This window comes from Rutidosis leptorrhynchoides, chromosome 6 (genome assembly GCF_046630445.1).
Source record: "Rutidosis leptorrhynchoides isolate AG116_Rl617_1_P2 chromosome 6, CSIRO_AGI_Rlap_v1, whole genome shotgun sequence".
In the NCBI taxonomy this organism is placed as follows: Eukaryota; Viridiplantae; Streptophyta; class Magnoliopsida; order Asterales; family Asteraceae; genus Rutidosis; species Rutidosis leptorrhynchoides.
The window spans coordinates 419,534,352-419,559,929 of NC_092338.1; the positions used below are offsets into that span (position 1 = coordinate 419,534,352).

Genomic DNA, 25,578 nt, shown 5'->3' on the forward strand with positions numbered 1-25,578 from the left:
TTTCCCCCAGTGAAAAAAAATCCTGGTACCGCCACTGTTGTGGTGATGTGTCAAAATATAATTGGGTAATTATTAAAAAGGGTATAAAAATAATATTTTTATAATAATAAAAAGAATAAAATCAATCAACGCACGTTGCTAGTTCCGCTGGTTTCCAACTTGTGCATGTCCAACGCAATCCCCGACGTGACCGATACTGAATGATGCACACGTTGCCAAGGTGCCACATAGGCATCCAACGACGTCCCTTTGAGGCGATACAAATGGTCTTAGTGTATATATATATATAATATAAATCTACAACCGTAGGGAATGGTACAATAACGATACACACAAAAAATGTTATAAGATGGTGGGAGAGAATTCTAGAGAGAGAGTGAATGCGAGAGAAAATTTGAGAGAGAGAGTAGCGGGCATAGGAAAAACTCGTGGGAATTACAATGGAGACTCTAGGAACGATTCTAAGAGATTCTACGGCTGTCGATTGACATCGTACATGTTCTTCAATTTCTCGGATAACTGGAAGGTCACTGATTTCTGGTGCTTGTTCAAGAAATTTGGTTCAGTTCGTGACGTTTACCTAGCAAGGAATCGACTGAAAAACGGTTTGAGGTTTGCTTTTGTCCGGTTCGGAGATGTAACAGATGAAGTTAGGCTGCTAAGAACGCTGGAAAGTATCAAGTTTGGCAAAAATTCCATCAGAATTTATAAGGCAATTGATAGGAATGGCAATCATAAACAGGAGTTTCAAGGTAATACTTCCACGAGCAGGTTCAACAACTTCAGATCTGGCTTCACAGGAGGCCATGTCAGAGATGGCTGGAGCTTCAAAAATGCTGCTGCAGAAGATCTAAGGGAGAAACTAACGAGGAAGGCGGGGAATGACATCGGGGTTAATAATCATACCCCAAATGATGATGACCTGAGGAGGAACTTAGACCGGAAAAGAGAAAAAACATGTGGATATAACAATCCACGCAAGCTGGTGGAAATAGAGGAGGATAACTCAAACGCTGCTTTATTCGATTCAGCAATCATTGGTGAGGTTATCCAATATGACATTCTGGAAAAGGTGGACAAGTTATGCAGGCTCGATGGCCTCACTAACTTTACCCTAAAATATCTTGGGGGCCTACAAGTGATGGTGATCCTTGACTCACCTGAAACGGCCAGAAACATATTGAACAGTCAAAATCATCAAATAAGAAACTGGCTATCTAATGTTCGATTTTGGGAAGACAATTGTTGGTATGCCAGGAGGTTAACATGGATTTCAATCAGGGGGGTGCCTGCTACATGCTGGAAGGTATCCACCTTTAAATCCATCGCACAATGGTGGGGACCTGCTCTTGAGATGGATAATTGTGAGATATTAGACAATGAACATCAAAATCTAACAGTGGGAAGGGTTCTTATCAAATGTGGAATTTCTAAGCCCATAAACGAGAATATTATGCTGAAACATGGTAGAAGTGTGGTTCACGTCTATGTTAGCGAAGACTCAGAAAGCATGGTGGATGTTAACTTCCAAAAAGATGCTATAAGCAATTGGGATTCGGATGAGATTACAAGTCCAGTCACATCGGAACCTGGTGAAAGTTTTAAAGGTGGGTCAAAGTTTAATTTGTATGGCGAGAATGAAGATGAGTGTTCTGAAGATGATGAAGACTCATTCAGCTCAGATGAGGAATGTCCCATTCGAGTGATGAACACGCAGGCAGCTCAAGAAGAGAATTTCGGCAAAAATTACGGTGACGGCACTACAGCTCCAATCGATGCCGATAACATTTTGGAAGATCAGGAGTCATGCTTGGGAATTGGTGAAAATTTCAAAATTGGTAATAATTGTGGTGAGGGGCCCAAGAGGCACGTAACGGCTGGTGAGTCTCCCCAAAATTCGGTGGCAAGGGACAACAACATCAATGAAGAGGATGACGTGGAGATAGTGTTGGAAACACAAATACATAATAAACCAGTTAACCCTAGCCAAAAAAATTCGATGCGTACTCAGGTCTGTCAAAACAATAGCCCAACCATAAGCCCAAACCCAAACCCAAATCCAATTCTTTCTCCTCATATTGTCCCTCCATGTTCAAATACTATCAACCTTTCTACACCTGTACGTGCTCCCCCTCAGCCCAATTCAGATCTTGAGCCCAATCACTCTCCCGAGCCCAACCTTTTACCCAAACCCACATCTCCCCCAAAACCAAACCTTAAACCTCTTAACGCAAAACCAATCCACAACATCAACACAAACCCCGAATCTAGTCCAATTTCTTCGCTGAACCTGGGTGTAGACAATCCCAAATCAAAAGTATCCAAAACCCTCGCTTCAGACAAGAACAAATCACATAAACCAATTCACAAGTCGAATGCAGGAAAACAGTCTCTTGAAGATCAAAATCCCTCAACTTTGTGCATCAATTATGCAAGGGCGACACCTGGAACATGGAACACCTCCTCCAGATTTCTGCGAATAAAATCTTTGGCTCGATTGGGTAACAACCAGCGAAAGAGGGAGGGATGTTGTAAATGTCGAAGAAAGGATTCGAAGGATATCTCAAGCAATAACACAAGCAAAAATAAAGAAACAAAGGCAAAAAAGAGTAAGAAGACAGGTAATTCTCGAACACAAGTATCAAATTCGCAGACATCATCCAGGAGTGCAAACCCGTTGAATCAAGCTGGAGTATCCAATTCCGGAAAAAGTGAAGAAATTTATGAATATTGGAAAAAGCTGGGTCTCAATTGGCCGGAGGATTATTCTCTGGACAGACCTTTCAAGTAAGCTATGATAAATCTTCTCATCGTTTTTCAACATTTATATGAAGATTGCATCCTTAAATATTAGGGGTTTCGAGAAGGAAGGTGATTTCGGTTGGGTTAAGAATCTATGTAGGGTAGAAAACCCTGACATTCTTGCTCTTCAGGAAACCAAAAGTAAGAACGTTAATGATTTTTGGATTTCGAATTTGTAGTGGTCCAATGATTTCGGGTATGCTCAAAAAGATGCAATAGGAAGTTCGGGTGGACTAATGTTAATTTGGGATTCTGGTAATTTTATTGTTGAGAACTCGGTAGGAAGTGAGTATTTCATTGCAATAAAAGGTAAGTGGAAGCACTTACAACGCAACACAATAGTGGTCAACGTTTACGGACCGTACGATGACGCCGGAAAAATTAGAATGTGGGATACTCTGAATAATTTGATTAACGACACTGATCTATGTTGGCTATTGTGTGGCAATTTTAACGAAGTGAGGGAGGTGGAAGAAAGATTCAACAGTGAGTTTATCCCAATGCGTGCAAATAGATTTAATAATTTTATCTCAAGAAATGGACTTGTGGAAATTCCTCTAGGCGGCCGAAAGTTTACTCGTGTATGTGATAACGGTTTTAAACTGAGCAAGCTTGATAGGTTCCTTGCTTCTGAAAAGTTTTTGGGGTTATGGTCTGATCTCTCGGCTATAGTGTTAGACCGAAAATTTTCGGACCACTGTCCGATCGTTCTTCGAGACAAAGTAATCGATTATGGCCCGAAACCGTTTAGATTTTTTGATGAATGGCTAAACGTAGAAGAGGTTAATCATATAATAAAGGCAGCATGGGACATTGAGGTCGTAGGTTTCAGGAAAGATTGTCTGTTCAGTAAGAAGCTCAAGAATGTTAAAATGGCTCTCAAAAATTGGAATAAAATGCATTATAGCAAAATCGATCAAGAATTAGCTGAATTAAAAAATAAAGTTGATGAGTGGGAACTATTGGCCGAGAGAAGAACATTAAATGAGCAGGAGAGGAAATCATGGATGGAGACAAGAAGGTCCTGGTTGAGTAAGGAGAAGTAGAAAGAAAGCATGCTTAAACAAAAAGCGTGGGTCAAATGGATTCTAGAGGGGGACGAAAACACAAGTTATTTTCATTCAATCATCCGTAGAAGGCTCAATAAAAATAATATCCGTGGACTTATGATTAACGGGATGTGGAATGAGAATGTGGCAGATGTGAAGGGGGCGGTTCAAGACCATTTCCAGAATCTTTTCAACGTGCAGGCTATAAGTAGACCCTCAATGAGAAACTTCCATTATCCAATGATTACATTAGATCAGGCGACAGTTTTGGAGAGTCCTTTTATCGAAAGTGAAATTTGGGATGCCTTACGAGATTGTGCAAGTAATAAGGCACCGGGACCGGACGGCTTTAATATGAGATTTTTCAAGAAATTTTGGGACACAATAAAGATTGATCTTTTGAATGAAATTAATTGGTTTGGAGAAAGGGGTGAAGTCTCAAAAAGATGCAATGCATCGTTCATCTCTTTGATCCCTAAGGCAAAAGATCCAATCGGCTTAAATGAATATCGCCCCATCAGCCTTCTAGGAAGCTACTACAAGATATTATCGAAGACGTTGTTGAATCGACTTCGTAGAGTCATTCCAGGTCTTGTTGGGACTGAGCAAAGCGCTTTTTTAAAGGGGAGATATATTCTTGATGGGGTACTCATCGCAAACGAAACCGTGGAATTTATCAAAAGGTCTCGTAAAAAAGGATTAATTTTCAAAGTAGACTTTGAAAAGGCTTTCGATTCTCTTAATTGGGAATTTCTGATGGAGGTAATGCAAAGTATGGGTTTTGGTGAGAAATGGTGCAAGTGGATCCTCGCTTGCCTCAGCTCGGCTTCTATCTCGGTGTTGGTGAATGGTGCACCCACAAACGAATTCAAGATGGGTAGAGGGGTTCGTCAAGGCGATCCTCTTTCCCCTTTTTTGTTTATTCTAGCGGTAGAAGGCCTAAATATCCTTGCTAAATCGGCGATGGAAAAGAAGCTCTTTAAAGGTGTCGAAGTGGGTAAGGATAAAATTGTCGTTTCGCATCTACAATATGCCGACGATACTATTTTTCGGTGAGTGGACCAAGGATAATCTAAGGAGTCTCATGAATCTTTTAAAATGCTTCGAACTAACCCCAGGCCTTAAGATTAATATGAGTAAGAGTTGCATTTACGGTGTCGGGGTGGATAATACTAAAATTGCATCTCTCGCAATCGCTTCGGTTGTAGTGTTGGATCCTTCCCGCTAAAATATCTCGGAATTCCAATTGGGTCAAAAATGAGGAAATTAAACGAGTGGAAAGCGGTAATTGATAAATTCAAAAGTAGATTATCGGATTGGAAAGCACGTTCGATTTCTTTCGGCGGTCGTGTTACTCTTATTAAGTCGGTTCTTTCGAGTCTACCATTGTACTACTTTTCGATATTCCTTGCCCCGCCTAGTGTAATAAAAGAACTTGAGAGAGTAAGAAGAGAGTTTTTTTGGGGCGGCTGTGGGTCGGGGAAAAAAATTTCGTGGATAAAATGGGAGAAAGTGCTTCTTCCATATTCGGACGGAGGATTAAATTTCGGATCCTTAAAGTGTAAAAATTTGGCACTTCTATGCAAATGGTGGCGGCGGCTTCATACTGAGAATTCCTCATTATGGGCCAAAATCATCATTAGTATATATGGGCCGTCGGGAGGACTTTTAGACAGCAGCCCAAACTTAAACTCTATTCATACAGGTACTTGGTCAAACATAATTCGTGCAGGTACAATTGTTACAGAACTTGGTGTACCGTTTTCGAGTTCAATACAGAAGATCATAGGTGATGGTTCAACAACACTTTTCTGGAAGGATGTTTGGATAGGCGGTGAAAAACTGGAGCAGAAGTTTGGTAGATTGTACAGACTGGAATCCGACAAGAATGTTATGGTCAGGGATCGCGTATCATGGACGAATGGAACGTGTGTGACGACGTGGCAGTGGAGCAGGGAGACTTTTGGACGTACAGAGGGCGACTTGCAGGCACTTATTAGCATGTTGAATTCCTTTAATTCTGCTGGAACAGGCGAAGACTCGTGGAAGTGGGTTTTGTCACCGAATGGTAGGTTCTCTACAAAAAAACTTCAAAACTGATCGAGGAAAATTTGCTTACGGAAGGTAGAGGTCAGCCTGAAACCTTGCGTAACCCCTTAGTACCTAAGAAAATAGAAATCTTCATTTGGTGAGTACTCCTCAAAAGGCTACCGGTCTTATCCGAACTTGATAAGAGGGGTATCGATCTTCATTCAGTTCGATGTCCTATGTGCGACGACGATATAGAGTCAATAAATCATTCTCTGGTTCTCTGCAATAAAGCTTTTGATGTTTGGAGTCGGGTCTACAAGTGGTGGGATCTAGGCAATTTTTCAAAAATAAACGTAAACGAGACATTCGCAGGATGATTAAACACTACATCTTCGGAACTTGGCTTCAAAATATGGCGGGCGGTTGAATGGACGTGTGGATATCTACTATGGAAGAATAGAAATAATAAGGTTTTCCAAAAATAAATCTTAGTGTGTTTCATCCGCTCTAAACGAGATTCAAGTATTAAGTTTCGAATGGATTTCCCGAAGGTTAAAAGGTACTCAGCTGGATTGGCATGTGTGGTTTGTGAACCCGAAAGTCTATCTGACGCTGTCGTAAAAGAAATTGTTAGCTCAGTAAGCTGTCATCGTGTTGGTGATTAGAATATGTTCCCGGTAGTTCCATTCGAGTCATTCTAGCATTTAGTCACATGTATATATCGAGTTCAGGCACAGATCTTCTCTGGCCGTTTACATACTGTCCTCCTTTATGGATCATCGCTGTAATTATTCGAATCTTATATAATAGAATGTTTGCTTTTTAAAAAAAAAAAAAAAAAAAAAAAATATATATATATATATATATATATATATATATATATATATATATATATATATATATATATATATATATATATATATATATATATAATATAAAATATGTATAAATATAAATATAAATATAAATATAAATATAAATATAAATATAAATATATTCTTAATTATATACCCCAAAAATATATAATAAAATATCTCTTGCATGTGAAATACAGAATACTGACTTTTAATAATAAATATATCATGTATTCGTGCAATTGACATTTAATTACGCAACAAAGTACACGTGAGATGTTGGCATGTATGGTTCACGTCTATATGCTATGGTATGTTGTCACCCACTTGCTTCCTAGTTTTTAAGAATTAAATTCATACTGGTACGACTGGACCTTTACTCCTTATCCTTACTAGATTCACATTTAATCATTGTTACACAATATTTAAGATTAAATTAATTATTTAAAATAAACTTACATAGATACACAGAGAATTAACTCAACTAACGAATATTATTGGATATTCACGCTTGCTTAAGGGCACTAAGTTCCGTTGCACGCTAATTGTGTAATGTTTATAGTAACAAAATACATAGTGTCACTCACTAATTCACTATGCTAATAATGGATATGTTATCTTTGGTTAATAATGGGCTAAACTTTTATGTATCAAATTGATATTATTTGGGCCGAAGCCCATCTACACACAAAGGTGTATGGCTGTTTGAATTTGTTGGAAAAAACGTCTTCTTTGAAGTCATTATGATTGTGAATGTGATACAGTGTTAGACACTTATGGCTGCTGCAATATATTTTTTCTTCTTCTATAAATCTCTCTCTCTCTCTCTCTCTCTCTCTCTCTCTCTCTCTCTCTCTCTCTCTCTCTCTCTCTCTCTCTCTCACACACACACACACACAACTAGTTAGCTTAGCTATATAACTACCACAAATATATACAGTTTTCCCAAGCTGGCTTTGAAAATATATATTTGAAAAAATGTCTAATGATCCTTTAGTAAAACAAGTGTTTAAATGAAAAGTGTATACCATATTAAGAAGCAAAAGCACTACTATGTAATGCGACTAAAGACGAATAGACGCCATCTTTAATATTGATAAGTTTGTCATGTTTCCCTTTCTCTGCAAAAACTCCATTTCTAATGACCGCAATAACATCCGCCCCTTGGATGGTGGATAGCCTATGAGCCACCACCAATGTGGTTCGGTGTACCATAACTTGGTCAAGTGCATCTTGAACCACTTTCTCAGATTCAGCATCAAGCGCACTAGTCGCCTCGTCTAGTAACAATATCTTTGGTGCCTTCACAATCGCTCTCGCTATTGCCACTCTTTGCTTTTGCCCTCCCGACAACTGAATTCCTCTTTCTCCTACATTTGTATCATACCCCTGAACACATACAATTTTTCGTTTGAGAAAAAAAAAGTGGTTTCAGTAAAACGTTACCAATAAAGACCTATAAATAGTGACACCAAATAATACCTGATGTAGGGTACTGATGAAATTATGGGCATTTGCGAGTTCAGCGGCTGCTAAGACTTCGGACTCGGTAGCGTTTCCTTCCTTTCCATACGCAATGTTGGCACGAATTGTGTCGTTAAACAAGACTGGCTCTTGGCTAACTAGACCCATCTGCTGCCTTAACCACTTGACTTTTAGCTTTCGGATCTCAATTCCGTCAAGTGTTATCTGGCCTGAATCAGCATCATAGAATCTTTGAAGTAGAGAAACGACAGTCGATTTTCCACTTCCACTTTCTCCAACTAGAGCTACCGTCTTGAGTTATATATGAAAAATCACGTAAGGTTTTTGAATAATTATAAAGCATTAAAGTTCGAAGAAAGAAACCACAAAATATCACGAATAGTCCCTGTGGTTTGAATCAGAAATCAGTGGTGGTCCCTGTATTTTTTTCCCGTCAAGGATGATTCTTGTGATTTGCATTTGAATCACTGGTGGTACCCTGGTTTGCATTTTTCCGTCAAGGATGGTCCCTGTGTATATACACCACGAGGACCATTGGTGATTCAAAATGCAAACCAATGGACCATCCATGACGGAAAAAAAGTACATGGGCCACCGGTGATTTTTGATACAAACCAGAGGAACCATCATGATATTTTGACAAAAAGAACAATTGGTTCACATTTCATACTTTAAGTTACAATAATATAATATGGTTCTTTATGTTTTATTTGAAAGCACAATTATATAATTTTAGGATATGGAATATAGAAAATTCACTAGTTGTAACGAAAAAATGCTACCTGACCAGATTGAATGTCCAAACAAAGGTCCCTAAAGATTTCAATGTCAGGTCGAGAAGGATACCTAAAACTAACATGAATGAACTCGATATCACCCATCACGTTTCCTAACGTGGTTCCAGAATCGTCTGTATAATTTATATTTGATTTCTGGTCAAGAAGAGCAAAAACTGAAGCAACAGCAGTCACGGCTTTTCCCGAATTTGGAAAAAAAGATCCTGGTTGAGCAACACCCTGTGCCGCCATACTCAGCCCCAAAAATACCTTCAAATAATAACAAAATAAGTCACCACTATTACAAAAGTCAGCAGCTTCAACCCATTTTAACCTGCATGCAGGGGCGTAACTACTAAGGGGCGGGCGGGGGCACCACCCCCAGTGGATTTGTAATTTTTAATGCAAAAATTTTGATTTTTTCATTTTGTCCCCATTTTTTTCTTGTCCAAAAGTCTTCGTATTTTGTCCCCATAGTCTCCATATTTTGCTCAAAATCTCAGTATTTTGCCCAAAAACCTCTATATTTTGCAAAAATCTTCATATTTTGCCTAAGAGCCACCATAATTTGCCAAAAAAAAGTTGTTACGTTTTTAATAAAAATTTCGCCCCCGGTGCATGGGTCAATTCTGGTTATGATCTATCTTCTAATGGTCAAATGGTTACAATGAAATACAAGAGAAACGGGTTGACTGTAGCCTAAAGTGTAACTTCAATGTTTGGTAATCGTGTTTAACTAAATACTTGCTGATAACTAATTTTAAATGTGAACTAACTTATTTTTTAGGTTCAATCCGTTAAATGACCCGCCCATTTGACCACCTTTAACTAAAATATTCCACATATAGTAACTGAGTCCAGCCTACCTGGAAAACCTTAGGGAATGTTGTCTTGCCTGATGCAACAAACTGAGCTCCGATATAGAAGCCTGTTGCATAAACTATAAATAAAAGAAACATAGACGAACCAAAACCAACACCGCTAACTAAAGCTTGTTTGGTCCCAGCTCGTTGTGGGCGTTCACATTTCTGTTCATATAACTTCATCACTTTATCTTCGGCACAAAATGAAGCCACGGTTCTAATGGTGCCTACTGCTTCACTCGCAACTTGACTTGCATTCTCATATAGTTTCTAGAAGCAAATACAACTTTATATTAGAGATGAAAAATAATATTATAAAATGCTGATACATAAACAGTAAAGTTTATTAGAGATGAAAAATAAAGTTTATGTAGAAGTGGTTTTGACCTATACCGAAAAAATACCCATTTGACCTGAACTTGTTTTGACAACTCACCCAAAGAACCCACCCATATTGACACATCTACTCATCATTGTATGTTAGCTCACCTTCGTATCAAGACTGAATCCACTATGAAATTTCAAGTGAACGATTCCATTAATTACAAGGAGCGGTGAAAATATTAGAAGTATAAAAGCCAACTGCCAGTTTCCCAAAAATGCAATAATTAAACCGCAAACAGCTGTAGCCATGTTCTGAACAATTAACGAAAGACTGTCCCCAATCAAACCTCTCAAGGATCCTGCATCAGCAGACAACCGGGCCCCAATTACACCACTCGAGTTTTCTGCCTTGTCAAACCAATTCATCTCCATCTGTACCACTTTTTCAAAGCATTTTAATCGAATTCTCCATATTAGTTTACACCCAGCTACACCGAAAAAGTAGGCCCGTAATGGGTTTACTATCAAAGTGACCAAACCAAGTACAACAAACATTAAAGCCCAAAACTCAGAATCCATACGAAGCTCATGAGCTGGCTTATTAAATACTTTTATAACAACTGAAAGAAGGTACCCAAATAAAGGAAAGATTGCACCACTAACTATAGCAGCTATGACGCCTAAAAGTATAAATGGGATTTCTGGCTTGTTCAGATTAGCCAAACGAATAAGCCGTGAGAGGCTATAAGAATCTGGTTGATCGATATCAGCTTTCGGTTTCTCAGAAGTAGTGATATCAAAGGAGCGGTGACTATCAAAGGAGCGGTGACTACTGTTACTAATATGCGATGATTCAATATTTAGAATAGAAATGTTCTGAGTTGAATGTGTTCTAGATGTTACTGTAATTTCTTGATCACCGCCTTGTTTTTCTGAGTGATTGTCGAGTTCTTGAAATTTTATAAGCTGGCTGTATGCACCTTCTGGATCTTGTAATAGCTCAGAATGTGAACCTGGTGAGGTTAGTTAGAATCACAGAAACAACCTATTATTGACATGTAAACACATATTTTTACCATTTTATTACAATGTTTTGTAAGGTGTTGTTTATTTTTCAGTCTACAAATCTTATTATGTCTTATGTATGCGCGTCTGGAAACTTTTTTTTTATTGCAGATTGTTTGTTTTTCTGAAGACATAAGATAAAATAATGTCTTATTCTGTCTGCGAACTCACATACTTAGAAATATGCTTCTGCGTGTTGCAGACATGATTTAGCTATTTTGCAAACAGAAAAACAAACAGTCCTCACTATTAAGCATACAAACCTTTAGGCCATATCTTCTGTACAGATATGGTCTGTAGATCTTCAGACAAAAACATCATAAAAAAGCACCTAATTCTCATTAGAGAGTTTACTGTTGAAAAATAAAAGGTAAGAGAAGGACCTTTTTCAACAATCTTTCCGTCTTGAATAACAGCAATCGCATCAGAGTATTTTATCGTGCTCAATCGATGGGCTACAATAACAGTAGTCCGGTTAAGCATAACTCTATCAAGTGCCTCTTGAACAACTCTCTCCGATTGTGCATCAAGAGCACTTGTAGCTTCATCCAGAAGTAAAATTCTTGGGTCTTTCAAAATTGCCCTGGCTATTGCAATTCTCTGCTTCTGTCCTCCAGACATATGAGTTCCATGATCACCAACCATTGTATCTAGTCCCTATATGCATTTCACCAAACCACAAAAATAAAATAAATAAATAAAAAAAATACTGAAACAGTTTAATTTGTGTATGATGAGTTTTTGGTGTACACATCACTTTTGGAAGTATACAAACATATGCAATTGGATGTGAAAAGTGAACCTGAGGGAATTTGTTAATAAAACTTGCGGCATTCGCCAGCTCAGCAGCCGCCATGATTTCATCACGCGTTGCATCATCTTTCCCGTAAGCAATATTATCTTTAATACTACAACTGAACAAAACAGGCTCTTGGCTGACAAGACCGATTTTGCTTCTAAGCCACTTCAGTTGGTAGTCTTTGATATTAATGTCATCAATAAGAACTTCACCTTCTAGCGGGTCGTAAAACCTCGTTATGAGGCTGACTACGGTTGACTTCCCACTTCCACTATGTCCAACCAAAGCTGTGGTTGTGCCACGTGGCATCACTATGGAAAATCCATTGAAGATTTTCTCCTCGGGCCTAGCTGGATAGCTAAAAGTAATATCCCGTAGTTCGACGTCCCCACCAATATCATCCGGTTTCATACCAGTTGTGTCGTAAGGATCTATTTCTGATTTTCTATTTATTACTTGAAATAGTTTAAAGGCTGCAACTTTTCCAGAGGTAAATGCACTCAAACTTGCTAAAGATTGCCCTAATGAACTGATCAAAACAAATTTGGAAAAGCAACAAGATTAGGTGTTGTTTGTTTTTCAGTTTGCAGATTTTATGTCTGCACGCCCGCACACTATTTGTTTTTCTGAAGGCATAACATAAATTAACGTCTTATTCTATCTGCAACCTCGCACACTTAGAAATATGCTTTTAAGTGCTACATACAAGATTAAGTTATTTTGCTGACAAACAGTCTTCACTATTCAGCATACAGACTTACCAGAATCATGACAAGGTTATTTTAGGAAGTAAGTATATAGAATAGAATTAACTTACAAGGAGCCTAATAAAACAGCGATGAAGATGTTTATAACCTTTCCACCAGTATATCCTCTGTTTACAATCATTTTTCCGCCAAACCATATGGCCAAAGCGTGAAAACTGAACACAATAAACACAAGTATACCAGATGCTAGTCCAACAGCTAGACCCTCGTGCACCTCAGCCTTATACGCTTTCTTAAGACACTTGTCATACTTGGCAATAGCTTGTTTTTCTCCTGTGAACGATGCAACCTACATGCAGTACAAACATCAATCAACAGAATCTGTATTAAAAACACGTGAAGGGAGAATTTTTAATTCTTACAGTTTTGATAGAGCTAATTGTCTGTTCAACTACAGCTGCTCCTAGAGAATTAGCAGCATGGCTTTTGGACATTAACTTTGCAGCCACTACAGTCATGAAGCCAGCTGAGATGAAAATAGCAGGAACTGAAGATAATAACACGAGTGTAAGAAGCCACCCTTGTGAAAAAGCTATCACAAATCCTCCAAAAAATGCTGAAATCAGATGTATGAATGTTCCAACCTGATGTAGAAACATGTTACTATGGAGATCATTACACTTTAATTCGGTGTTACATTTTTAATTTATTATGAATGTTTCAATGTGTTAAATAGACTTATTGTTGTGTGATATTGTACATTTGTAGCTGTACCTTTTCTCCCATAGCTTCCTGAATGAGAACAGTATCATTAGACATACGTTCGACAATTTCTCCAGTCTTGCTTTCTTGATCAAAAAATCCCACATCTTGCCTAAGTAGTGTTTTTAAGTATAATTTTCTGATTCGCGCAGCCTGCCTCTCCCCAGTCACCATCCAGCAAACCACCTCTACAAATTATCAAACAAAGTTTCTTGGTTAGTACTTAGTAGTATACCTAGCTAACGGGTCGATTTGAGTCGAGACCCGAGTGGGTTTTGGGTCAAAACGGGTCATGACTCAAACATGTCGGAATTTTTAGGCCGGTCAAACGGGTCGGGTCAAAATGGGTTGGGTCGAGACCCGTTTCTCGAAGACTCGTGATACGCGTCTCATTTTTCTGCTTAATGTTTTTATTTCAGTTTTGTGAAACGTGTTTAGACCCGAAATTCAAAATTGAAACGTGAAACTGAAGATTGAAATGCGAAAATGTTGAAAACAGAAACGTAAAACTAAAACATGAAACTAAAAACTGAAAACTTTGCAGCTCGACCTGTCGGACTTAATGGATTTTGACCCAACTGACCCATTACTTTATTTGTCTAAGACCAAATGGATTTTAAACAAATCCATTTGACCCATTTTTAGGACTTTGGGTTTGCTTTGCCAGGTATAATTAGTAGTGTTGGAAATTCCGACCCGTTCAGATAAATGAATTCGTTTATGTGGTGGTTGTTGGGCATTGTTGTTGTCATCGTCGTTGTCGTTGTTGTTGTTATTATGTTAAATGAATAGAATTATTAAAGAATTAGTATAAACAATTCACCTAAAAATATTGCAAGTGCAACCCCAAGAGCCAAGTAGACATATTTGAGGGATACCTGAAGAAAATATTTATAGATTAAAAGATGTGTTGAATTGTCATATAAAATAATGAACAATTGTGTAGGTACCTTGGAAACTTGATGAACAATGTCAGTATTATCAGTGGTATGTGCAAATGCGTCAATTAGCTCTCCAAATATCAACGTCTGCATGGGTATGCAAATCCCACTTCCGATCGCAGTAATTGTTCCAATGATCATAAGAAGCTTATCAGTTGAGTCTGCAAATGCAAAAAGCTTGTAATAAGGGACTGCATCGTTAGTTGCTAATTCTTTCTTCTCCTCGGTTGAATTCTTTTGATTTTCAGACATGTCTGTAGCACCACCTTCTGTATCTATTATTGAGTGGAAAGACTTTTTAAAGAAGTTTGTTACTTCTCAACCAACATATTGTATACCTTAAAAATATGATTAGGATACATCCATTTAACACTAGACAATATATAATGATTATATAATTCTTAAAAGTTTGTGAAAATGACATTTTTAATGTACTTAACACTATAAAGAAAGTGACTACATGACGTGAAATCAGAAATGTAATGAATAAGTTCAAAGAGCATCTTGATAAATGATGGTTTCTTTGTTAATTGGCATCTTCAATTATAATTTTTCCAATTTTTTAATATTCTTGTTAGATATGGGAAGAAAAATTAGTTGGATGGCCATGGTTTACCACATTATTAACAGTGGAGTCCCTAATCATTTATTATGTTTATACTCCTTATAGTTTTTCACATGATACGCGAAACAATCTGCTAACTAATGAACGTTTAAAGACAAAATTGCGCCGTTGGTCCATCATGTTTGTATCAAATAGCATGGATAACCTTTATCTATTTTTTTAGCGTCATTAACCTTCAACTTTCTAACTTTAGCATGGATGACCTTCAGGCTAACTTTTGTTAGTTTTTAGCTGTTAAGTTTTCTCACCTGCTAGGCACATGAGGGTATATTTGTCCTTTGTGTTTTGATGTGTTTTGTTTATAACCTTACAGCTCATACCCAATACTTGAGTCGTTCGTGACAAAAACGCTCTCAAATATAAACCCTAATTTCAATTGCAGACAAATTTTAATTTAAGCAATTCGAAAATCGAATTTGATTTGAAGCAATTCGAAGATCGAAATCTGATTTGATTTGTTTATAACCCTACAATTCATTGTTTAACTTTAACGAACTTTCAGTTAATAACATACATTGTTTATAACCCTACAATTCAGATGTTTCTTGAAGCTAAAGTCAAAGATGGAGAAAGTAAAGAAGCAAAGATGAAGTTTTTGTTGATTTTTAGTTGGGTACTTTTTGCAGTTGTGTTCAAGTATTAAGTAGCTAGGTATTGATATACTCTGTTTTGATTTTCAATTAAGTAGTTTTTGTAAGCTTTATGTACTCAATTTTGATGATGAATGAAACAGTACTTTTATATTTATGCAATTGTGTTTGATTAATTTCCACTTAGCTTTCATTTTCAATTTTTGTATTTACATATGCAAATGTACATTCAGTATGTTAAGTAATGACCAAATAAATCATGCTTTAAGTTGACCTAAAATTGTATGGTCACTTTAAATACACAAAATTGCTATATCTTCATACCAGTTACTGTAATACTACACATTTTTTTAATACTTTATTAAAATCTTCACCCATTTTGACACCGGTATAACCAAAACCAAAAGTATTTTTGTTAAGCGACTTATGACCAAAAAACCATAAACAGTCGCATAAGTTGACATTTTATAAAGGATATTGTCTTTGGTCATTATAAACCATACACAGTATGGTCTCTTAATAAAGTGTCAATAATTGAAGTCTTTTAGTAAGGTGTCAAAAATTAGTACTCTTTTAGTAGGCTTTTAAGTGTCATATTGGTTAGTCATTTGGTCCAGATCAAGATGGAAGATCAGGCTCATTTGGCCATTTGGTCCAGATCATGAATGGATAATCTGCTCATTTGGTTCAAAAAAATAATAAATTTTTTTTTGCTCCATCATGATGGCATAATATGCTCATTTGGTCACAAATTGATCCTGACCTAAATTGTTAAGTAATGTTTAACTTATTTGTGTTATGGTCAATATGATTGTTGAGTAACCAGCTCATTTGGTCCACCATAAAAATAAATAATAAAATTAAATAAATAAAAAAAATCTGCTCATTTGGTCTACACACAATCAGAGGCGGATCCAGTATGTTAGGAGGGGGGGCGCCCGCCCCCGGTGGATTTGAAAATTTTAGTGTAAAATGTTTGGATATTTTGACTTTGCCCCCAGTGGAAAATTTTTTTGCCCCAAAACCTACATATTTTGCCCTAAAACCTTCAAATTTTGTCCAATATTCTCCAAATTTTGCCCCAAAACCTTTATATTTTGCCTAAAAAAATTGCTACATTTTAATTTTTTTTTTTTTGCCCCCGGTGAAATATAATCCTGGATCCGCCACTGCACACAATGGCATTTGGTAAATATGATACTGTATATGATATTGACTTAAATATTTAAGTTGTGTTGAAATTATTTGTGTTATGGTAAAAATGAGTATTACTGACTAAAAAGTTAGTCATAACCTCATATTGACCTAGATCGTTAAGTAATGTTTAACTTATTTGTATTATGGTCTATATGAGTATCATTTGGACATTTGGTCCACCACAACAGTAGATAATTTGCTCACTGTCACAAGATTACCAAATTACGAAATGATCACATGTCAAAGTCAACATTGGTCAGCAATATTCATCAAGGTCATAATATGTCATATTTATGATATAAAAGCATACATGTAAACGACATAAGCAGCCATCTAAAAAGGATACAAAAGCAGCCATACTAAAGACTAAATGGCATTACCACTATCAGTGTCACATGAATAAGCAAGCTTCTTTTGGAACTGAATATGCATACACATCATCATACACTATAAATGACAAAACTTGGAATTTCGTCTGGTAATTCATTACAGTAACAAAAATTAAATACATAACCTATCTATTTAAAACATCAAAATAAAGAGAAAAAAATCCCTATCCAAGTACAAAACAACATAATCTTGAACATAAAGCTTGAGTTTATGCATTCTTGGCTTTAGCATCAATCTTATTCTTTGCTTTTAGAAGACCAGGTATATTCATTTTCGCACGATCACAATTTGGTGGATCATACAAACCAACTAACCTGCAACTTGATTCCTGATACAGCAAACAATGCATACAATACATGTATGACTGTAGAGAGATATAGAATCAACCAAATTCACACAAACACGAATGATTGAACTTCAATCAGCAGAATAATTTCATTGACAAATACCGAGCAAAAGATAAAATACCAAAAACTATTTTCTCTGTTATACAAACTGGACTACAATACCGTAGTTGGGCATCAATAAATTCGACGCCCTAGATTGTTATCTGTCCATGTTGTCGTGATGGTAGAAGTGTTCCTACACTGAACCATCTCAAAATTGAATTAGAGATATTAATCAATTTGGGGACTGATTCAAATTAGGGTTTGGTAAAAGATGACTTGGGATCGACGATTGAAAAAAGAGGGATTACATATAAGGGTTTTGCAAAGAGGGATTTTATTATATATGTTGTGCAAAGGACAAATATACCCTCATGTGCCTAGCATGTGAGAAAACTTAACAGCTAAAAACTAACAAAAGTTAGCCTGAAGGTCATCCATGCTAAAGTTAGAATGTTGAAGGTTAATGACGCTAAAAAAATAGATAAAGGTTATCCATGCTATTTGATACAAATATGAGGGACCATCGACGCAATTTTGTCACGTTTAAATAATGAGTTAACTATTACAGTAATAGAAGTGAGAACCTTTATTTGTTTGGGTTACCAGATTAATCCGTGATCATCTTGAAACTCACCACAAAATCACAAGACTTAGAACTTGAAACCTCGCACACGAATCTCAAACCCCAACCATTCGGTGATGGCCTGGTTAAAAGAATCCGCTAATCCTTTACGTGTTATGTGTGTGAGGATAAATTCGTCATTTTCTTTTTCTCATTTATTTACCTATCTCTATCAATTCCCCAAATTAAAGGAACATCAAAACCCTAATCTTACATTATACATCAAAATCCTAAAAATCCTAATACTATTATTATCTATTAGACTTTCAGTCATTGTTAATATTGTATCCAGTATATATATATATATTTTAAAAGCATTGTATACAGTATATTCTATGATGGTGGATTAGCTCACAATGTGTTAGAAACGGTGCCATGCCATCAAGATTCAAGAGCGTTGCTTCCTAGGCGACCTTTTTTTCCCAAGGAAATGACATAAGTGCCCATTTGAACCGTTACTTCCTAGGCGACCTTTTTTTCCCAAGGCAAAAAAATGGTACTCACTCTAATCTAATGCACGAAATGACATAACCGCCCATTTAACAGTTTATTTTATTAACGTGTTATATAAATAAAAAAGAAATAATATACTTGTTTCTTAAGTGTTTTGGATATAACGCTGTCAATGGCGAAAGAAGGAAGAAGGATTGCTGCTGGTCCTCCATCCGTATATGGAAATCATCATCTCGAATGATGAACGTCAAGAACGCTGCTAGAAAAGGTAACTTTGGAATTCCACCTTTGAAGTCAAAGTGTTCTTCGTATGTAAATAACAGTGACAAGACCGCAAAGAAATCATTATCTTCCAAGAATCAGATCCTAGCAAAATCCAATTCGAGCCTTAATTCAGATGGGGCAAAAATCGGAGGCTCCCAATCGTTCAATCCAATCAACAACGAGGATCTATATGAGTTTGAGTGCCAATTATGCCTTAAATGGCAGCGTAAACCTCAAACTCAGTAAGTTCCTTTCTCCAAATTCGTACTCTTTTGTTTCAAATGAAGATTATTTCTTACAATATTAGGGGTTTTGGATCCGGGATATTAAGCAAATTCGGGGAAACAAAGAAAATTATTTTGAAAGAAAAGCCATCTTTTTTAGCCATCCAGGAATCTAAACTTCACGATGTTGATGAGACTTGGATAAAATCGCGTTGGGGTTCGGATAATTGCAACTTCATACAGCAGGAAATGATCGGTAAATCGGGTGGACAATTACTTATTTGGGATACTATCGAGTTTGATGCCACTGATGTTATTAGATTCGACTGTATTATTAGTATTCGTGGAATATGGAAAAGCAACGGGGCTATCTTAAGCATTCTTAATGTGTATGGGCCTAACGAGGACTCCAAAAAACAAATATTGTGGGATTCGTTACTAAAAACGGTCGAGAATGATGATGAAGCCTGGGTTGTTTGCGGTGATTTTAATGAGGTTAAGTGTGACTCAGAAAGATTTAATTGCGTTTTTTTATGCGAATAGAGCAAATAGATTTAACAATTTTATCAGCTCGAGTGGTTTGATTGATATACAAATTTGTGGGCGATTGTTTACTCGAATCAGTGACTACGGGACTAAGTTTAGTAAACTGGATCGATTCCTTGTTTCGGGGAAATTCCATTCACTTTGGAGAAACATCTCAGCCTTAACCCTCGACAAAACTAAAATCAGCCTCTATTACCGTTTTGGTTAACGGCTCTCCCACCAAAGAATTCTCTCTCGGGAGAGGCGTTCGACAAGGCGACCCCCTTTCCCCCTTTCTTTTTGTCTTGGCGGCGGAAGGACTTAACATTTTAACTAAAGTGGCAACCAAGAAAGGATTATTTAAAGGGGTGGAAGTGGGGCATGATAGACTTCTTGTTTTGCACCTCCAATTTACGGACAACACGATTTTCTTTGGCGAATGGGGAAGATTGAATGCTTTAAACTTACGGAACCTTTTAAAATGTTTTGAATTATCTTCCGGCCTTAAGGTCAATTTTTAAATAAGTTGTCTCTATGGTGTCGGGTTAATTTTGAAGAAGTTATTCGGGTAGCCAATCACATTGGGTGTCAAGTAGGCAAACTTCCTTTCGTGTACCTAGGGTTACCAATTAGGAATATCTTTTAGAGGAAGACTAGTTCTAATTAAGTCGGTGCTCAATAGTCTCTCGTTGTACTCTTTCTCGCTATTTCGTGCTCCTTTGAGTGTAATCAAAATTCTTGAGAGTGTGAGGCGAGTGTTCTTTTGGGGCGGGTCAGGATAGGGCAAAATAATTAATTGGGTCAAATAGGAAAATGTCATAAACAATTACGAGAACAGGGGTCTTAATATTGGGTCTCTAAAAAACAAAAATTTAGCTTTGTTGGGTAAATGGTGGTGGAGGTTCAAAACCGAAACCGAGTCTTTTTGGGTCAAAATTATCTAAAGTACTTATGGTCCGTGTGGCGGCTTAATGTCGGGGAGTGATTTAACCCACTCTTCGTCATCAAGCGTATGGTGTAATATTATTGCAATAAGTTTTTATTAGGATGATGCACAAGTGGCGTTTAGCAACTCATTCATAAAGAAAATCGGCATCGGGAATAGCACATCTTTTTGGCACGAGCATTGGATCGGGAATGATAAACTCAGTATCCTATATCCACGCCTCTACAGACTGGAATCAGAGACTGAATCGTGTGTTCAACAGCGAATCCGAATGGGAGCAGAAGGAACTGAATTTATGTGGTGTTGGCAAAGACAACCTACAGGTCGTACAACTTCTGAACTTGTGAGTCTGTGCAGTTTATTATCGACAGCAACCCTGGATCAGAACATAAATGATTCGAGGTCTTGGGCTTTTTCGAGTAATGGGCTCTTTACTGTTAAAAAATTAAATTCTATTATCGACGAGCAAACTATGGTTTCGACTTCTCAGCAAGCCACGTTACGCAACAAATTAGTCCCGAAAAAGGTTGAAGTCTTTATTTGGAGAACACAACATAAACGACTACCGGTAAAAACTGAGCTCGACAAACGCAAAATTGATCTTCATAGTGTGATATGCCCCATTTGTGATGATGACCTCGAATCACTGGAGCATGCTCTCGTCTCTTGTAAGCATGCTACGGAAATTTGGGATCGAATTCACAAATTGTGGAATCTCCGAAACACAGTTCCTATTACTCTAGTGGATCTCATTAGTAACAATTGTCCGGTTCCGAGTATTGCTCTTGATGTGTGACATGCTTTAAAATGGATAGGATTGTATTGCATTTGGAAAAATCGCAACAATACGGTGTTCAAAGGTAAACCTTGGAATACCCCGATGATTTTCAATGAGATACAATCTATATCCTATACGTGGATCGCAAATCATGCAAGAGGGAAAAACTTCGAATGGTTAACGTGGATCTCGAATCCTTTGTCTTATCTCTTGTAACATAAGAGCTTTTTTGTGTTCTCAACGATTCTTTTGTATGTTTGGTTAGGGTTGCTCACTTAGCAACATAGTGTAGAGTGTATGTTCTTGTTGTATTCGTGTCTCGTGGTCACCCCTTAAGCTTGTGTGGGGTATTTCGTTTCTTGTTTTGTACCATTTTCTCGTGCTTTTGCTTTTAAAAAAAAAGGATTTAATACAAAACGGTCTCTAAACTATACAAAAGGAACCTGCTTAAAAAAAAAAAAAAAACGGTTTCAGGCAATAGGAACCTTTTTCTTAAAAAAAAAAGGTTTCTATACATTTTCCTTGAAACCTCTTTTCTCTTTAAAACAGGGAGCGGGAAACGGAAATTTTAAACATCACACAATAGGTTATTATTTGTATCACCAAGATGAAATGTCCCGTTCATATTGATTATAAACGTTCCATATTAATTGATTTCGTTGCGAGATTTTGACCTCTATATGAGACGTTTTTCAAAGACTGCATTCATTTTTAAAACAACCATAACCTTTATTTTATCAATAAAGGTTTTAAAAACATTACGTAGATTACCAAATAATGATAATCTAAAATATACTGTTTACACACGACCATTACATAATGGTTTACAATAGAAATATATTACATCGACATATGTTTCTTGAATGCAGTTTTTACATAATATCATACAAACATGGACTCCAAATCTTGTCCTTATTTTAGTATGCAACAGCGGAAGCTCTTAGTATTCACCTGAGAATAAACATGCTTTAAACGTCAACAAAAATGTTGGTGAGTTATAGGTTTAACCTATATATATATCAAATCGTAACAATAGACCACAAGATTTCATATTTCAATACACATCCCATACATAGAGATAAAAATCATTCATATGGTGAACACCTGGTAGCCGACATTAACAAGATGCATATATAAGAATATCCCCATCATTCTGGGACACCCTTCGGATATGATATAAATTTCAAAGTACTAAAGCATTCAGTACTTTGGATGGGGTTTGTTAGGCCCAATAGATCTATCTTTAGGATTCGCGTCAATTAGGGTGTCTGTTCCCTAATTCTTAGATTACCAGACTGAATAAAAAGGGGCATATTCGATTTCGATAATTCAACCATAGAATGTAGTTTCACGTACTTGTGTCTATTTTGTAAATCATTTATAAAACGTGCATGTATTCTCATCCCAAAAATATTAGATTTTAAAAGTGGGACTATAACTCACTTTCACAGATATTTCCTTCCTCGGAAATAAGACTTGGCCACGGATCGATTCACGAACCTATACAAATATGTACATATATATCAAAGTATGATCAAAATATAATTACAACTATTTTTATTATGTTTTAAAGATTTGAGTGTATTAAGTCAGCTGTCCTCGTTAGTAACCTACAACTAGTTGTCCACAGTTAGATGTACAGAAATAAATCGATATATATTATCTTGAATCAATCCACGACCCAGTGTATACACGTCTCAGGCTAGATCACAACTCAAAGTATATATATTTTTGAAATCAACCTCAACCCTGTATAGCTAACTCCAACATTACTGCATATAGAGTGTCTATGGTTGTTCCAAATAATATATATACATGGGTCGATATGATATGTCAAAACATTTGCATACGTGTCTATGGTATCCCAAGATTACATAATATATTAGAATACATGTATAATACAAATATAAGTTAGCTAAGATATGATTTGTATAGATTTGTTAAACATTTCCCGTAGCTAAAAAGATCAAAAATATCCAATCTTGTTTTACCCATAACTTCTTCATTTTAAATCCGTTTTGAGTGAATCAAATTGCTATGGTTTCATATTGAAATCTAATTTAATAATCCAAACAGAAAAAGTACTGGTTTATAGTCGGAAATTTAAGTTACATGTCAATTACTAAAGAGGTAGTCATTTTCGTCGAAAGAACGACATCTTGATGACCATTTTGAAAAACATACTTTCACTTTGAGTTTAACCAAGATTTTTGGATATAGTTTCATGTTCATATGAAAAATCATTTTCCCAGAAGAACAACTTTTAAATCAAAGTTTATCATAGTTTTTAATTATCCAAACCAAAACAGCCCCCGGTTTCACTACGACGGCGTATATCCGATTTTATGGTGTTCATCGTGTTTCCAGGTTTTAAATCATTAAGTTAGCATATCATATAGATATAGAACATGTGTTTAGTTGGTTTTAAAAGTCAAGTTAGAAGGATTAACTTTTGTTTGCGAACAAGTTTAGAATTAACTAAACTATGTTCTAGTGATTACAAGTTTAAACCTTCGAATAAGATAGCTTTATATGTATGAATCGAATGATGTTATGAACATCATTACTACCTCAAGTTTTCTGGATAAAACTACTGGAAATGAAAAAAATGGATTTAGCTTCAAAGGATCCTTGGATGGCTTGAAAGTTCTTGAAGCAGAATCATGACACGAAAACAGTTCAAGTAAGATTTTCACTCGAAATATGATTGTTATAGTTGCAAAAATTGAATCAAAGTTTGAATATGAATATTACCTTGAATTAGAAAGATAACCTACTGTAAATAACAAAGGTTCCTTGATCTTAGATGATTACTTGGAATGGATTAGAAAGCTTGGAAGTAGACTTGCAAACTTGGAAGTATTCTTGATTTTTATGAAACTATACTTATGGAATTTACGAAGAACACTTAGAACTTGAAGATGGAGCTTGAGAGAGATCAATTAGATGAAGAAAATTGAATAATGAAAGTGTTTGTAGGTGTTTTTGGTCGTTGGTATATGGATTAGATATAAAGGATATGTAATTTTGTTTTCATGTAAATAAGTCATGAATGATTACTAATATTTTTGTAATTTTATGAGATATTTCATGCTAGTTGCCAAATGATGGTTCCCACATGTGTTAGGTGACTCACATGGGCTACTAAGAGCTGATTATTGGAGTGTATATACCAATAGTACATACATCTAAAAGCTGTGTATTGTACGAGTACGAATACGGGTGCATACGAGTAGAATTGTTGATGAAACTGAACGAGGATGTAATTGTAAGCATTTTTGTTATGTAGAAGTACTTTGATATGTGTCTTGAAGTCTTTCAAAAGTGTAAGAATACATATCAAAACACAACATGTATATACATTCTAATGGAGTCGTTAAGTCTTCGTTAGTCGTTACATGTAAGTGTTGTTTTGAAACCTTTAAGCTAACGATCTAAATTAATGTTGTTAACCCAATGTTTATTATATCAAATGAGATGTTAAATTATTATATTATCATGATATTATGATGTATGAATATCTCTTAATATGATACATACATTAAAATATCGTTACAACGATAATCGTTACATATAAGTCTCGTTTCGTAATTCTTGAGTTAGTAGTCTTGTTTTTACATATGTAGTTCATTGTTAACACACTTAATGATATATTTAAATATCATTTTATCATGTTAAATATAGTGTATCAATATCTTAATATGATACATATGTATTTAGTAGACGTTATCATAACGATAATCGTTATATATATCATTTCGAGTTTCTTAACTTAGTAAACTCATTTATTATGTATATCACACATTGTTAATATACTTAGTGAGATACTTACTCATCATAATCTCATGTCAACCATATATATATGTCTATATATACCATAACATGTAGTTTTCACAATTTTGTAACGTTCGTGAATCACCGGTCAACTTGGGTGATCAATTGTCTATATGAAACTTATTTCATTTAATCAAGTCTTAAAAAGTTTGATTGCTTAACACGTTGGAAATATTTAGTCATGTAAATATCAATCTCAATTAATATATATATAAACATGGAAAAGTTCGGGTCACTACAGTACCTACCCGTTAAATAAATTTCGTCCCGAAATTTTAAGCTG

The 25,578-nt window shown here is 36.1% G+C and overlaps 2 protein-coding genes across 2 annotated transcripts; one reads left to right on the forward strand and one right to left on the reverse strand.

Moving 5' to 3' along the window:
- The first annotated feature begins 5,108 nt into the window (after window positions 1–5,108).
- On the forward strand, window positions 5,109–5,951 carry LOC139855147 (uncharacterized mitochondrial protein AtMg00310-like). The gene has a single exon (XM_071844394.1). The coding sequence runs from the start codon at window positions 5,109–5,111 to the stop codon at window positions 5,949–5,951; it is 843 nt and encodes a 280-aa protein (XP_071700495.1).
- A 1,817-nt stretch (window positions 5,952–7,768) lies between these two features.
- Window positions 7,769–14,614, reverse strand: LOC139856209 (ABC transporter B family member 11-like). The gene is made up of 12 exons (XM_071845461.1): window positions 14,468–14,614; window positions 14,341–14,395; window positions 13,530–13,705; window positions 13,178–13,399; window positions 12,866–13,104; window positions 12,052–12,577; window positions 11,633–11,906; window positions 10,350–11,197; window positions 9,864–10,118; window positions 9,004–9,267; window positions 8,219–8,512; window positions 7,769–8,125 (listed from the first exon to the last, which is right to left on the reverse strand). Exons 1-12 carry the CDS (start codon window positions 14,597–14,599, stop codon window positions 7,769–7,771), a joined length of 3,642 nt encoding a protein of 1,213 aa, XP_071701562.1. The 5' UTR covers window positions 14,600–14,614.
- Window positions 14,615–25,578: the final 10,964 nt, after the last annotated feature.

Excerpts from the sequence above, each read along its gene's own strand:
- LOC139855147 (XM_071844394.1), top strand. The coding sequence starts at position 5,109 with ATGAGGAAATTAAACGAGTGGAAAGCGGTAATTGATAAATTCAAAAGT.
- LOC139856209 (XM_071845461.1), bottom strand. The coding sequence starts at position 14,599 with ATGATCATTGGAACAATTACTGCGATCGGAAGTGGGATTTGCATACCC. Across the intron at positions 11,907-12,051 it reads TTATTAACAAATTCCCTCAG|GGACTAGATACAATGGTTGG; the intron begins GTTCACTTTTCA and ends AAATGCATATAG. Across the intron at positions 11,198-11,632 it reads CGGAAAGATTGTTGAAAAAG|GTTCACATTCTGAGCTATTA; the intron begins GTCCTTCTCTTA and ends TAACCTCACCAG.